The sequence below is a fragment of the Rattus norvegicus genome, chromosome 6 (assembly GCF_021556685.1).
Source record: "Rattus norvegicus strain SHRSP/BbbUtx chromosome 6, alternate assembly SHRSP_T2T, whole genome shotgun sequence".
Lineage (NCBI taxonomy): Eukaryota > Metazoa > Chordata > Mammalia > Rodentia > Muridae > Rattus > Rattus norvegicus.
Window position 1 is genome coordinate 97,086,489 of NC_141539.1, and position 14,561 is coordinate 97,101,049.

Below are 14,561 nucleotides of genomic sequence, written 5' to 3' on the forward strand. Positions count from 1 at the left end.
AGTATTGAGTGTCTTTCGACTTTTTGACTAGATCAAAATGTAAAACTTTGTTCATCCGGTATGTTGCTCATCAACCACAATTAGTCACAAGATCTTAAAGCTATTCCACCAGAAAGACAGCAGAAACTATTCCTTGAACTAAAACTAAAAAGTATGAAGAGGGATTATTTCTCATCATATTTGGTCCCATTTGTTAAATTACTGTGCTCATATTTTACCTCTCTCCTTCAAGAATCTATTTAACAAACTACAGAGCCGTAACCCTCGAATCTGGTGATAGCTGACACTTGATTGATGCTAGCTGTTGCCTAGTCAGATAATATCTTTATTTGTTTTGTTTATTTTGATATATGCTATTACTTTGGTTGGCCTAGAACTCGCTATGGAGCCATGGTAGCCTCAAAGTCATGGACCTTCTCCTGCCTCCATTCTGAGTGCTAGGATTGTAGGTGTGAGCCATGGTGTTAGGCCCAGAATACATGTTTTAGAGAATCATTAGCATCAAGTTTTCAGCCTTGTTTTGGGAGTTGAATTAGAAGGAAGCCATGTTTTCCAAAATGGCTGCTGGAGTTTCAAAGTAGCTTCAAGAAGAATGGTATGAAAGTCCAGGTGGGAGGCAAAGGCATGCGTCCTGGAGGCTGGGAGAGGGGGAATTGTGGTTCATGCGTGCGTGCACATGTGTGTGTGTGTGTGTGTGTGTGTGTGTGTGTGTGTGTGTGTATGTGTGTGTATGTGTGTGTGTGTGTGTGTGTGTGTGTGTGTGTGTGTGTGTAGTGTGTGTAACTCTTTTTCAAGGGGACGATATCCTGGAAACCATACACTCAAGGTCTTATGCTTTTTTTTTCCTTGCTGGGTTCTGTGGATTTTAAAACTTAATATTATAAACTAATTTAAAACATTACTCCACACTTGTGTACCAAGAAAGACGTTCTAAAAATAAAGAAGGCCCGATACCAGGCCCTCTATTATATACACTCTTCATGCCTCAGGCATAGCACAGGGCTGCCATTTTTAATGGAGTAAGCAGTAACTGAGGAAAATCTGAGAACTAGAACAGACAAGAAGACAAAGAGATCAGCATTTCCGTCAAAAAATCTTATCCATTTAAAATAATTATTTTAAAAATAGATATTGTAGGAAGTCCATCTGGGAAGCTTAAACTGAAACATGATTTTAAAAGATTCTAACTTGTAAATATTTATCATGGTATTATTCATAATTCTAGGAATAGCTCGTGCTGTAAAAGAACATATATCTGAAGTTCCTAATTCTTTCAGTCCCATGTCAGTTTCTTACGTCAAATCATTTTAAATTGTTTTTGAGCTGGGCATGGTGGCATACACCTTTGATCCAAGCACTCAGGAAGCGGATGGATATGTGAGTTGGAGGCCATCTTGGTCTGAAAAGCAAGTTCTAGGACAGACAGGGCTACACAGAGAAACCCTATCTCAGACAAAAAATATTTTTGAGATCTCTATATTTCATTTTATAAAACCCCCTTTTCTCTGTATGCCTAGCCTTTACTTCATGTTTACGATGTACATACCTGGAGGCATTTGCAGAGGCAGCTAGACAGCTACATTAGACAATACGCAGCAAGCATTCACACTGATTAACTCTGGGAGGTAGGAATTGGGGGATTTGTGGCTTTTATTGAAGTCTTTTGGCAAAAGTAAAAATTCATAGTGTACATGCATCTCTGTCAAAGAAAGAAACAAGAGCCATTTCTGTCTCAAACCCTACCTCCTTACAAAGTTTCTCTTGACAATGATGGGATACTGTAAAAAAGAGAACATCTGTTTTTTCAGTGGATCCGACTGCCTGGATAATACACATTTGAAATATTATCTGAGTACCTAGAGTTTTCCTTTACTAAGGAGCGTCTCAGCGCCAACCCAGCAGTGCCCATGGGATCTCATTAGAAGCTGCCCCAGGGAGGAGTTTGCTGTACAGAGCTGTGCTGTAGTATTTGGCACATGCTAATAATGAGTCTAAGTACAAAGCCGCCTTCAGACCGGCCTGCCTCTATGTGTAAATGCAAAACTGTCTCCTATTGATGTGTGGGTTCTTACATGTGCACAGGTGCCTGCATGTGTGTCCTGGTGTGGAGGCTGGAGCGCAATCTCTGGTCTTGCTCCTTTGGCACCGGCCATCTCATTTTTTTGAGACAAGGTCTTTCACTGGGAACTGCAGTTCATTGAGTAGGTTGGTCTGGCTGGCCAGTAATCTTTGGGGACCCGCTTGTCTCCACCTCCCCAACGCTGCAGTTACGAGATGACACTGAGCTTTTTAACATAACTTGGGAGATCATTCTTGCTTATGCTCATGCTTACGGCGGCAGCAAACACCTTATCAGTTATTTCTCCAGCCTTTAAATGCAATTTAAAGAAATGACTTTCAGTTTCTGTGGCTACAATATGTGTCTGCCTGTATTGTGGGATGCTTGGGTCTTTAATAAAGGTTTTGGCTACCAACATTTAGATCGGACAATCCTGAAGCATTTCCATAGAGCACTGTAGGCCACCCCAGAGCATTCAAAATGACTTCACTTTGAAAGAATAACTAAATACGTCATTTAAAAGGTTGCATGTTGGTGGAGCCATCGCACAACAAAGGAGGTGAGCCTTTGCACCAAGGCACATAACAGATCGCCAAAACACACGCCACTACAGATGCTACCCATTCGATTTGTTGAACACAGTGAAGTCTAGAGCAGGGAGATGGGCAGGGGTCTTCAGAGTGCAGGCAGATTCCACGGGCGAGTGTTACTCGTTAGTCTCTGTCTCCCTGGCATGGGATCATTGGGATTTAAGCCATGTGGTTAAATACCAATATAAGGCAAATTACTGATCCTCTCAGTCTTAAGGCCTGAATTCCCTGCCCAACACAAAGAGAGGAGTGTCATGGAGGCTTAGGACCAAGAGGTACAGCCACTGACAAGTTGCTAACATTTATAAGTATTTAGAAGGGTCCATCTGTGATGGTGGGGACAATGATATGAGCGGAGCACGGGCCCTGTGTGACTGCTGGATGTCGCTCTGTCTGTGAGGAAGGGCCCATGTGAACATATCTCAGCGAGGTGGACGGCAGCTCACCTTCTGCCACTCAGCATCCGTGAGGGGGTGGTGAGTGTTGGGAGGTGAAGTGCTTGGATGACAGACAGAGAGAGCCCCATTAATATTGAATTTACTGCTTCTCATGGGATCCTGGGTAAGCTTGATTTAACTTCTTAGAGTCTCCCACTGTCCAAGAGTCAACCAGAAATCTGAAGGAGGATGCTAGGCAAAATGGAAACGTGTGCCTATGAGGAGCGCTCACCATTAGACAGGCAGCTCGTCTGTAGATAAATCAGGGAGGAAAGCATGCTCTGCCTCAGAGGCAGATGGCAGAACAGTGGGAAGCATGGCTCGGGGCTGTTGCCAGCTGTGCACCTGACAGAAGCCTCATCTATCACCTCCAAGATGAAAATGTGAAAACCCTTACACCCAGGGCTTGAGATCATCTGACCAAATCAGTAAAACAGCCTCATAAACATCGAGATTGTTGGAAATTATAAGATTGTTGGAAATTATAAGATTAGCTCTGTTAGGAAACTGAACCTAAATCCTGTAAATTTTAGATTTTTAAATTTTTTGTTTGTTTTTATTTTGTTTTGTGTTTTGAGATAGGGTCTCACGGGCTAGCCTTGACCTCACTGTGTGAGCATAGCTTCCTTGAACCCCTGTCTCTATATATCCTAATGCTGGGATGGCAATGTCTGACATAGTCTCTTCTGTGAGCACTGTTGCTGTTTGTGACACAGTCCAGGGCGAGCTTTACCCTATTGTCTTCGTGCTTCTATCTCTTCACTGATGGCATTATAGGCATGAGCTGCCATTCATGACTGTCTTTCACTGCCATCATATATGCCATACACAGACAGACAGACAGACATACACACACACACACAACTCATGCACTCTAGTTTTATAATACTTTTCAGTGAAATAATTCAGTAGTGTAATTCATAGATGAAAATTATTGTAAGGATACAGAGGGAAATTGTAATGATGCAGAGGAAGCCTTAAAGATCATGTGTTTCCTGTCTAGGCAAAGCTTCTCTCAACATTTCCAGAGGACATCTGGACATTTTCAGCAGTGTCTACTCTCTTCTACCCATGTGGCAGCCACTCCTAGGTCACACCCATGCCGTTTGTATACTGAGTTCTGCTGGCCTAAGAGTTGGGCACACTAAGAATTCCAGTACACCAGTGGCTTCAACCCCACATACATATTATGCTCAGCTCTAGGGGAGGGGCCCAGCATCCTTTGTGAAGTGTCTTGGTGCAGCTGGGGATTAGAAGAATTTGCTTTAAATGATAGGGGACTGGAGTGAAGATGTGTTTAGAATCTACTGTGGCTTAGTCTATGATGAAAGTTCCCACAGGGGGACCCGACAAAGGAGTAATTCATTCTTAGCGCCACGGCTGTTTGGTGTCGCTGAACTCTCTATCTAGCCATTAGTCAATTTTCAAGTTAATGGCTTTGTTCTATTTGAGGAAAGGAAATCAATGAATCTAATGACAATCAAAGGTCACTGGGAATAAAGACTCTTCGGTAACTCAGAATTAATCTCCACGAGTAGCTGTATGGTTGGAAAGAGACACAATTGCCTTCAGAGGGCAAGTTATTGGATTTTATGCCGATTCCTGATTATTAAAAAATCCATTTTAAAATTTAAAGTAAGCCCTTTAATTTAAATGCAAAACCCTTAGGGCTGTGCTGCTATAACATTCTCTACAAATAAAACACACCACCTGCCATCTTTCCACGTCTACCTCTGTTAAAAATAGAAGACACTCGGAGTCAAACCCTAATTACCAGTCTTCCCATCCATCTACACTTGGTATCCTATGGCGGCACAGTTGTAGAGTGTGTGCATCCAGCTGATGGGTCTAAGCACATGCTCCCCGAAGGAAATGACACAATGCATCTTCACAGCCCCTGCTCCTGTTCAATGTGTGCTATTCCATGTGGCTGCCATCATTTTCTGAAATTGCATCCCCTGACTGCGTATTTCTTATTTATTGGCGTTTAAATTTATGGCCCACCTATTTCCTTTTGACAGTCATATTTCTAATAGCCCCACATGATTTGAAGTAGACTACTGTATTTCATGCCACCGACATCCAGTTCAACAAACAAGAGCCAAGCTACCGTGCATTTAATTCTGAGATTTGCGTTTTTGTCTTTTCTGAAGAAAAAAGAAAAGAAAAAACCCTACACAACTATTAAAGATGAAAGGAACATTTTTTTCCGACTAAAAGAAGAAGAAGAAGAAAAGAGAAACGAAGAAAGAAGGAAGGTATAAAAAGCCACCACTCTTGAGTGCTCTTGGTCCCCAAGGATGCTGCAAACGCCTGCAGGTTCCATCAACGTGCCTTCTTCAGGACCGTATTTGTTAAATAGCAAAAGGCATTGGATCTGACCAACCCCTGACTTCACCCCATACAACTCATTCTAGTAAATTCTCCCTCCTTCTCATGCATGGTGAGCAAGGTGAGGGAGAAAATCTTAATGTAACAAAGGAGAGACCGATGTGTGAGACAGGAGGCTGAATAAAAATGGCTGAAAAGCAAGCAAGGCTGGAGGGCGGCCACACCCAGTGCTAATATGGACCGTTTCTAAACAGATCTGTTAGACCCCAGGGCAGCTGCCACCTCTTTGTTACTCCCCTCCATTTATTTCACTGAAAGCCATTGTTAATAAATAAATGGTATAGGATATTCCAATGACAGTTGCAAACACAGAAATATTTCAAAGTGATCCACCCTAATAAGTGGCTACGCCATCACAGTTTCAGGATTTGGAGAGCTAGTCTGCATTTCCAGCTTCCTTTGTGTGAGCACAAATAACGAGCCTGGAATGGGTGTGTCCCTCCTCAGGATGCCCTCTCGGTTAATGGCTCTGATCTCAACCTTTGGGCAGAAATAAATGCACTGGTATACAGAAAAAATAAGGAGGCACTTTAGCTCCGCGGCTGAGAGATTAAACAAGTCCTGAATGATCAGGCCAGGAAAGCTCCCGGAGGAGGCAAATGATGCATTATTTACAATACCACAATACACAAGAAAACAAAGGGGTGAACTGGGAGGGGATAAAGGCGGGGGGGGGGCAAATACCATACATGTCGATTTTGCAAGAACAGGTTTACTCCCCCCCACCCCCCCCCGCAGAAAGCTCCTGGGTGTAAAGCATGCATAGGTCCCACAGGTGAAATGATGCACAATGGCCGTGTCCACATCGCGGTTCCGCGTGCGCCGCAGGCATGCACTACCGAAATAAAGAGAATACCCTGACTTTTCCAGTTGCTCCACACACAGTCCATCTTGGTGGAATCGGCAGTGGCCTGCATGGTGCGGGCTTGGCGGGCTCGCCGTGGCTCTCCTCCAGTCGCTGAGCTTGCACTCTGCGTCGCTGCCCGGCTGCGGCGGCGGTGGGCTCTGGTGGCCGCGCGGCTGCAGACTGAAGCTGCCCCGGGCGCGCGCGCAAGGGGCGGGCGGGCACGAGCGCCGCAGAGCGCGACAGCGAATCAGCGCGGTCCCGGAACCGCCGGCGCGCGCGCGCTGCTGCTGCTGCGGCTGCTCAACCGGACCGCGGCGCGGGCTGGGCAGCCTTGAGAGGGCTGCCCCCAGGATGGTAGAGCAGGCGAAGAGGCGCGAGCACAGGCTAGGTGTGGGGGCGGATGGCGGAAGGAGGGGAGAAGGGAGGAAGCAAAGGAACGCCTGCGTGGAGATGGCAGCTAAGGAGACCAGGGCTATTCCTAACCAGTGTGATGCATATTCTAGAAATTTCTTAGAAACATGAAACCTGTTGGCCAAGACGTGTGACGGTACAGATGCCAAGCTTACTGCATAATGCCCACTAGTCCTCACTGTTAGCTCGCCTCTGCTGTCCCCAATTCTAAAAATGTTGGCCCCAGATTGCTGCCCGAGTCTTCCAAAGGAATGGCAAATTCTTTTTGTTTGGAATATTGCACAATTATCTAAAACCTTGTGACTAAGATTGTGGCTACCATCCTGCTATTGTCCAAGCAACGATCACTGGGTAGAATCTTACTGTAGTCCCAAAGGACTGTAATTCTCCACTACTTGTAGACTGAATGAATGAATATTAGAATGTGGGGCTTGGAAGCTCCAGGTTGAAGCCCATAAGTGCTGCCACATCACATAGATAGGGTCATTGGTAATTGGCAGGGTTCATCAGTGTGGGGGACATTCAAATAGAACTCATAGAAGCAGAGGACTTTCTGTCAACGATGTTACCCTTTGTGGTCGATCACTGTAAGGGAGGGGTCTGGAGGTGTGTATAATTTGACAGATAAAGTTGATTTCCAAGAACAGCTAGCCAGAGATTTCAGGAGTCCCAATCCAAATGTATGTGTAGAAGAAAGAGAACGCTGGTCAGCGTAACTAACTGGATTTGTGACACGGCATGCTTCCACAGTAAATTCTTTATCAGAATATACGAAAAGATCTTGGGAATCTGAATCGGACAGAGAAATGTTTTGATGAGGAAAAGGTAAGACAGCATGAATAGGAATGGGATGTGGCTCTGTTTGGAATGGGGGTCCATTCAGGGACAAGGCAAACTGAAGACAGAGATGTTCTGCCCTGTGGGCCATGGAACAGTATCAGAGGAAGAGTTCTTAGCCACCAAAGCTACATGTCCTGTTCTGTTTTCCCACAGCACGGTCTTTCCTGTCTCGAACACTTCTCTCTCCCTCCTGAAGGAGTGGACCCTTCTAGATGCCTCTCCAGCTCTCCAAGGAAGTCTAGGTAGACTCAACTTAACATTTGCATAGCCTGTATTGGCAAAGGGCTAAGGTGGGTTGTGCTTATAGACACAATTTCTTCTTCATGTTTAGGAGGATGTGGTCTTTAAAATGAGATCTTCGGGATGATACGTATTCTTCTCAGAATACAAGGTTCCAAAGTGACCAGCTGGGTCCCTCTGTCTATGACTGTAGCATCTGAAGCTATGCCCGAGGAAGCTTAGTAATTTTGGGTGTCATTCCTGGGCAGCTGACCTCTCCCACCAGGGATGAGTATGGGGCTTCTACAGAACTGATGACACGTTACGACAAAGCCCTTTTCAGAATTCACCTCTAGAGGTGTGGTGGCCTTGTTTTATGTCTCCATCTTCATCCTATTTCTTTCTTCATTCCACAGCCAGCCATTGTTGGGAATTCAGTCAGCAGGTTCCTGGAAAGTCTGCTAACCCTGAGCTCATCAGCACCAAAGTCTCCTTGTCCGATGCAGACTCAGAATGGAGAGGGCTGGACAGGAGTTGCCAGGAGTCTGTTGATGCCCCAGCCACTCCTCAGTCTTTGGACCCTGGGCCACTAGGAGGCACTGCCAGTTCAACAACAGCCTCAGGATTGCTTCTAGGTGAAGTTGCCAGTGGTACCTTCCCTCTAGTAGAGGGACAGTAGAGAAATAGCCAAGTTCTCAGTGTTCTCACACATTCCTGGCAAATCTGTATTTTGCTAATCAGACTGAATAGTGTGCATTGCTAAGCTCAGCAGGAAAGATGAGTTCAGAACATCCCTAGCAGAGAACAGATGTCAGGGCAAGCCTTTCTCAACCAGAGGACGTCATGTCAGAATCCTTGGGCCACACTTTTTTTTTATTGGAAAGTTGGAGCAGTCACAAACCTGACTTAGAAACATCGGTTTAGCTGAACGACCACGTTTTTCTCAGTCGTGTCAACTCTGAGGACAGCAGTTTGATGGTTTGTGGAAGTAAGGTTGTCTGGTTGTTGAAGGTTAGCGAAGAAAGACTTCCAATTGCTACCAGTGGTACAAGAAGTGAGACACTTCAGACTGAGACACAGGAAATAGAGAGACAGAAATAAACTTAAGGGGAGATCACTGGACTCAGACTCTTTGACCCACAAATTCCTTAAATCCACATGAACTGCATGTCAGCATTGGGCATCTCTGGACTCCTGCAGTACACATGAAGCTCTAGCTTTACATGTTTGCCACTATGAAGTAAGACCTACTTCCCACAAACGTGGCAAACAAATGCTTTCTCTGCTTGCATCCACACAGAATTGATGGGCAGCTCTTGCCAAGTTCGAAGCAATAAAACGGGTACAAAAGATATGTAAATTTCCTTAAGAGGTGAAAGCAAACCAGGAAGCAGAGAAAGCTTGTTAGAGGCAGGCAGGAACTGCCACAGCCTTCGAGCCGGCAGGGAACAGAAGGGCTTTTTCCACAGCCAGCTCAGAACTCTCTCGGGTTAGGTGCCTGCCAGGAAAGGAAGTGATTTCTTTAGTTTTCAAGATGAAATCGTGCGTTACGCAGTCTGTTTTGAAGAAAAGGAAAACAGTCGGATTCTGTAATCTCATCCCAGATTCAGATAAACGCTGGGGGCTGCTGTGCCTACAGTGACTGTGTGCTGTCTGTCTCCCAGTGCTCCAGCATTTTACTGCTGGAAAACAGCACCACCTACACTGATAGATTTATTCAACAAATATTTATCTGAGCACTTACGGCGTGGTCAACACTGTTCTGGACACAGAACAGAACTCTCAACTCTCAAAATTCCCTGTGCTATGGTATGGACAAGACAGATGACAATGGAAATGCTAAATCCACAACAGGCGCTTGTAGACAAATGTATCAGAAAATAAAGCAGGTCCAAAGGAGAGAGAATGGGGGTGTGGATGTCTGTTATGTTATAAGGAGGGTCAGCAAGGGCCTATCTCATAAGGGAAAGCTGGAGCAGGCACTTCAAGAATAGGAAAAGGCCCTGTTGTGTCAATCCTGGAACTTGGGAAGCTTAGGCAAGACAGTGAGTGTGAGGCCAGCTGGGGCTACATAGCGAGAGCTTGTTTCAGGAAAAACAGGAAGGACAAATAAGAGAAAAAAAAGGGAGGGAAAGAGGGAAAAGGGAGGGAAGAAAGGAGAGGGAGGGAGGAAAAGAAAGCAAAAGAGCAGAAGAGATGATTAAGATGAGGGGAAGGATATTCAGAGATGAGGTTTTGTGCCAGTATGAATAACTGTCAGCCCATATCAACCACTCTCCTAGAACATCTTGATTTTTTTTTGATGCTCTCAAAATCTTGCAATTGGAAGTAAAGACACAGAAGTAAAAATAAACTTCATTATGATCAAAGAACACTGAGGATTTGGCTATATTCGGCTATACGAAATAAGATTTAAAGAGACCTCCAGACTGGTCCTTAACTGCTGTAACAAGGTAGTGCACGAATTGATATTGTATAGACTGAGGCGATGATTAGCACTTGTAATTCGGGAAACGTGTTTCCATGTATTCTGGGTTACATCATCCCTGGGGCGGTGGCGGAGAACGTGACTTTGATTTCTGGATTTGTTCTTTCACCCATTCATTTGATCTACAGATATTTGTAGAGGCCATACTAAGCATGTGTTTCTAACTACAAAGGGAGCTACTCACTGGGAGGATATGAGGTAGCTGCTTGAAGAGGGGGAGTGGATGCACAGGCCAGAGGGGTGGGGAGAGGAGCTTTCAGGACGCATCTGAGTGTAGGGGACGACTCTGCTGAGTGCTGGGGAGAACTAGCACCACCACTTTGAATGATGGGAGTTTTCCTGGCAGACAAATATGAAATTATAACTACAGGCATGTGGAAGGGTCATGTTACCAGGGAAGGAGGAAAAGACTCTGGAGTTTTAAGTAGGAGACTCACTGAAGAGGATGAGTAATGGGCCCACATAAGACCTCACAGATGAAGGACCTCAATTCTAGGACCTATGATGATCACTCAACTCCTCAGCGGGACAATCAATACCATGACCCATGACGTACTGAGACTGAAAGATTCAAGCCAAGGCGACGGAGGGAGAGCTCACTCAGCAGGAGTGAGTGGGGTTAGCATCTCAATTCTGGGGCCCTACCTTAAAGGGGGTGCTAGAAGGGGCCCATGGGACACATGGTTCTCATCAAAACTGGGAGAAAGATGAAGCATAAGTAGGAGGCAGATTATTCTCTAAAACTACTCTGCCTACAGGTGGTCTCTCACAGAATGAGAACAGATTGACATTACTGTTCACACGTGTCGAGGAGCCAGAGTTGTTATTCAGAACTCTGCATCCAGCAAAGCTCAGGATAAAGTTTCAAGTATCCAGGGAATGAGAACGGCTGGCCCTCAGACACCAGAAGATAAACGTACCGAAGCGGTGACTTCATTCGAACAGGAAGAAATGAGGTCATGGGAATGCTAGTCGGCATAGCAATGAGATAGTAGTGGCTTCACTCCTTACCCTAACCCTGTCTAACCCTAACCCTAACCCTAACCCTAACCCTGTCTAACCCTAACCCTGTCTAACCCTAACCCTGTCTAACCCTAACCCTTACCCTAACCCTGTCTAACCCTAACCCTTACCCTAACCCTGTCTAACCCTAACCCTTACCCTAACCCTGTCTAACCCTAACCCTAACCCTAACCCTAACCCTAACCCTAACCCTAACCCTGTCTAACTCTTACCCTTACCTTAACCCTGTCTAAACCTAACCCTAACCCTAACCCTATCTAACCCTAACTCTAACCCTAACCCTAATCCTTACCCTAACCCTGTCTAACCCTAACCCTAACCCCTAACTCCAACCCTAGCCCCAACCCTAACCTATGACATGTCTAGCCTCAGGTTCTTGGCCCAATGGTACCAATTATGGGTTTCACTTGTGCTGTAGGACTTAGGTCCGAGCAGAAAGTGGTAGATCTCTTCACTATTGTGCCACTGCTATACCAATGAGATATCTTGCCAGGCCAGTCATTGCTGTAGCTTACAGGGCTCAGGACCGATGACCCTGACAGTTTCTTCTCTCCAGTAGCATTCGTGTCTAGTACTGTTAAAGCTATTTAGTAAAGACAAAGCTTCCAGGTCACTTCCATGTTCTAGGACTCAGGAAGGTGGTGTCTTTTAGCAAGAAGGTCTCACCATCAAGTTCTAGGGGATATAATTATATATATATATATAATATATATTATATAATATATATGTGTGTATGTATGTTTATGTATGTGTATATATACACACACACACACAAATGCACATACTTACAAACACATTCTCTCTCTCTCTCTCTCTCTCTCTCTCTCTCTCTCTCTCTCTCTGGCTCAGGGCTCAACTGTGGAAGAAGGAGTGTAGGAGCCAGAGATGGTAAATACATACAAGGAAGCAGTGTTCTCGGGACACAATAGGGTGGCTGCACATATGGACTTACAGAAGCTATGGCATCATGCACAATGCTCAAGCCAGAACAAATCTGAGAGAGGGCAGAGGGTGGGGAGTCGTACACATGAAGCCTGTCCCTAATGGAGTCAATTAGCAATTGGTATCTACTGGGAAAGGAGTTGGTTTTCTTTAAGAGCAGGGAAATCATTCTCCCATGGGAGGCCACACAGTTATGAATATATGGGTATCGCAGACTCAAATGAAAGAAAGAACAGAAAGGGGGGGCTGGGGAGGAGGAGAATGTGGTATAAAATTCTCAAAAATTAATTTAAAAAATGATTGGGGGCTTGGAAAATGGCTCTGTGTGCTTAAGAGCATTTGCTGCTCTTGCTGAGGTCCTAAGTCCCCAGTCTTGAACACAACGGCTAGTGACTGTCCGGGAGTCCTGACATCCTCCTTCGGCCTCTGTGGGGCACTACAGCATTGCTCACAGGTGCTATTCACATCGACCTGCAGATGTGTGATACCCACGGAGAAAAATTGTTGGTGGTTAGTCTGGAGGAGTCTTTAAAAGAAGGGGAGAACTAAAACAGAAAGTGAAAGCAGGAAAGCAGTTGAGGAAAGCTGCTACAGTACTTGATTTGCTAGGGGGAATATTAACTCTAGACTCTGATGAGTCAGATTTGTGCATTTAGTATCTATGAACCAAACCTATAAGAAAACCGCCATTATGACATAACTTCATATGAAAGAGGTGGATGGATAACAGAATCAAGTCAGTCGAATACACAGAGACAGAAAGGGTCTTCCAGGATGGAAAGCAGAAATATAAGTTATTAAAAAGGCATTGGAATATGCCTGGGCAGAGCCTGCTAAGAAACCAGAGGCTATCAAGTCGATTAAAACGAAATGAGCTGAAGGATGCTTAATGAAGAAAAGTCGGGTGCATTATTTAAATAAAGAGTCAGAAATGGAACTGGCAAAGGCTGCAGCAAGTTCGAGAGTCTTCACAAGTGATTTTCCCAAGTTTGTTTGACTTGTGCTGTTTGGAGACTCCTGAGTTTTTTATATCACTGTCATGTCCCTTTTCGAATATAAAAGCTCTATCATTTCTCCTCTCTTTATATTTGTATTTTTCTATGTGTTTATTTACTTACCAATGTGTGCATGTGCATGCACGGGCACATGTGGGCAGGTGTGTCCGTGTTGACAGAGGACATCCCAGCTCTCGTTGCTCAAAAGCCATCCACTTTGTTTTCTGAGACGGGGGCCTTTAACTGGCTAGAAGCTAGCTGACTGCTAGCAAGCCTCAGGGATCTCTCCAGTGGGGGGAACCACAAGGCACCACACAGCTGGCTTTTAAAATGGGTTCTGGGGGTTGAACACAGGGTCATTCCCTGTGCTGTCTTCTCAGCCCGTACCCTGTCTTACTAAACTGGCTACAGCTTGCACAGAAACAATGACTAGAAATGGGAATGGACTTTGTCTTTCTTCTGAATTACAGGGTAGACATGTTCAAACCGAGTGTGGCGTTGGCTTTAAATATTTTGCTCAGATTTATGGGAGTAAGGAAATGTCACTCTAGTTCTGACTTTCTGAACTCATGATACATTTTAGCAAACATCCTTTCTGTAGCTACTGAAATGAATATATGTGTTTCTCTGGTATTATATAATGTAGACATTGATAAAATGTTTATTCCTAGACTCAACTTTATTGAGTCTTAAATGTGATACCCTTTACTATACTGCTCAATTAAGGTTTGATTTGGTAAACTTTCTTGTGCAATTGTTGTATTTGTACTATGTACACTACCAGAGCCACCACCCCTTGTCCTCCTCCTCCTCTTCCTTGTGTTCTTTTGGAAATATATGTCTTTTTAGTTTGATTAGAGTCACACTAGCGTCAGTAGTCAAGTTGGGAAATGTTACTTTTTGGAAGTGCTTGTGTAAAACAGAGGTCCCTAGTGTAATATTGCAAAGAATTCATCACTTAGCCCACCTGGGTCTAGCTGACTCAGTAATTCTTCAATAAGGCACGAGATGATCCTGTATTCCAGTTTCTGATTATGGTAATTTTGGTTGGTTTTATCCAAGTAAATTTATATATTAAAAAATACTGTTGAACTGGGAATATAGCACAGTGATAAGGAGGCTGCTTAGTGTGTGTGTGTGTGTGTGTGTGTGTGTGTGTGTGTGTGTGTACGTGGATGTGTGCGTGTGCCTGTGTGTGTATTCACAAGTTCAAGTCCTAGCATTTCAAAAGAAAAATATCATTAAGTTTATTGGCATAAATGACTCATAACCCACTTCTAACATTTTCAGTAATCTGAAAGTGCTTCTATCCTGTCTGC

General features: G+C 44.6%; 1 protein-coding gene and 1 long non-coding RNA gene across 3 annotated transcripts in view; one reads left to right on the top strand and one right to left on the bottom strand.

The window, feature by feature from the left end:
• Rtn1 (reticulon 1) overlaps nucleotides 1–14,561 on the bottom strand; it is a 220,312-nt gene that overhangs the window by 22,238 nt on the left and 183,513 nt on the right. Inside the window, exon 1 of one of the 2 annotated variants that reach the window (XM_087552081.1) lies at nucleotides 6,334–6,506. Coding sequence (XP_087408207.1) covers nucleotides 6,334–6,394 — 61 coding nt within the window. The 5' untranslated portion in view covers nucleotides 6,395–6,506. 2 annotated transcript variants of the gene reach the window in all.
• On the top strand, nucleotides 6,652–10,116 carry LOC148005306 (uncharacterized). The gene is made up of 4 exons (XR_015623114.1): nucleotides 6,652–6,712; nucleotides 7,486–7,560; nucleotides 7,729–7,817; nucleotides 8,211–10,116. It is a non-coding gene; the product is annotated as an uncharacterized LOC148005306 (long non-coding RNA).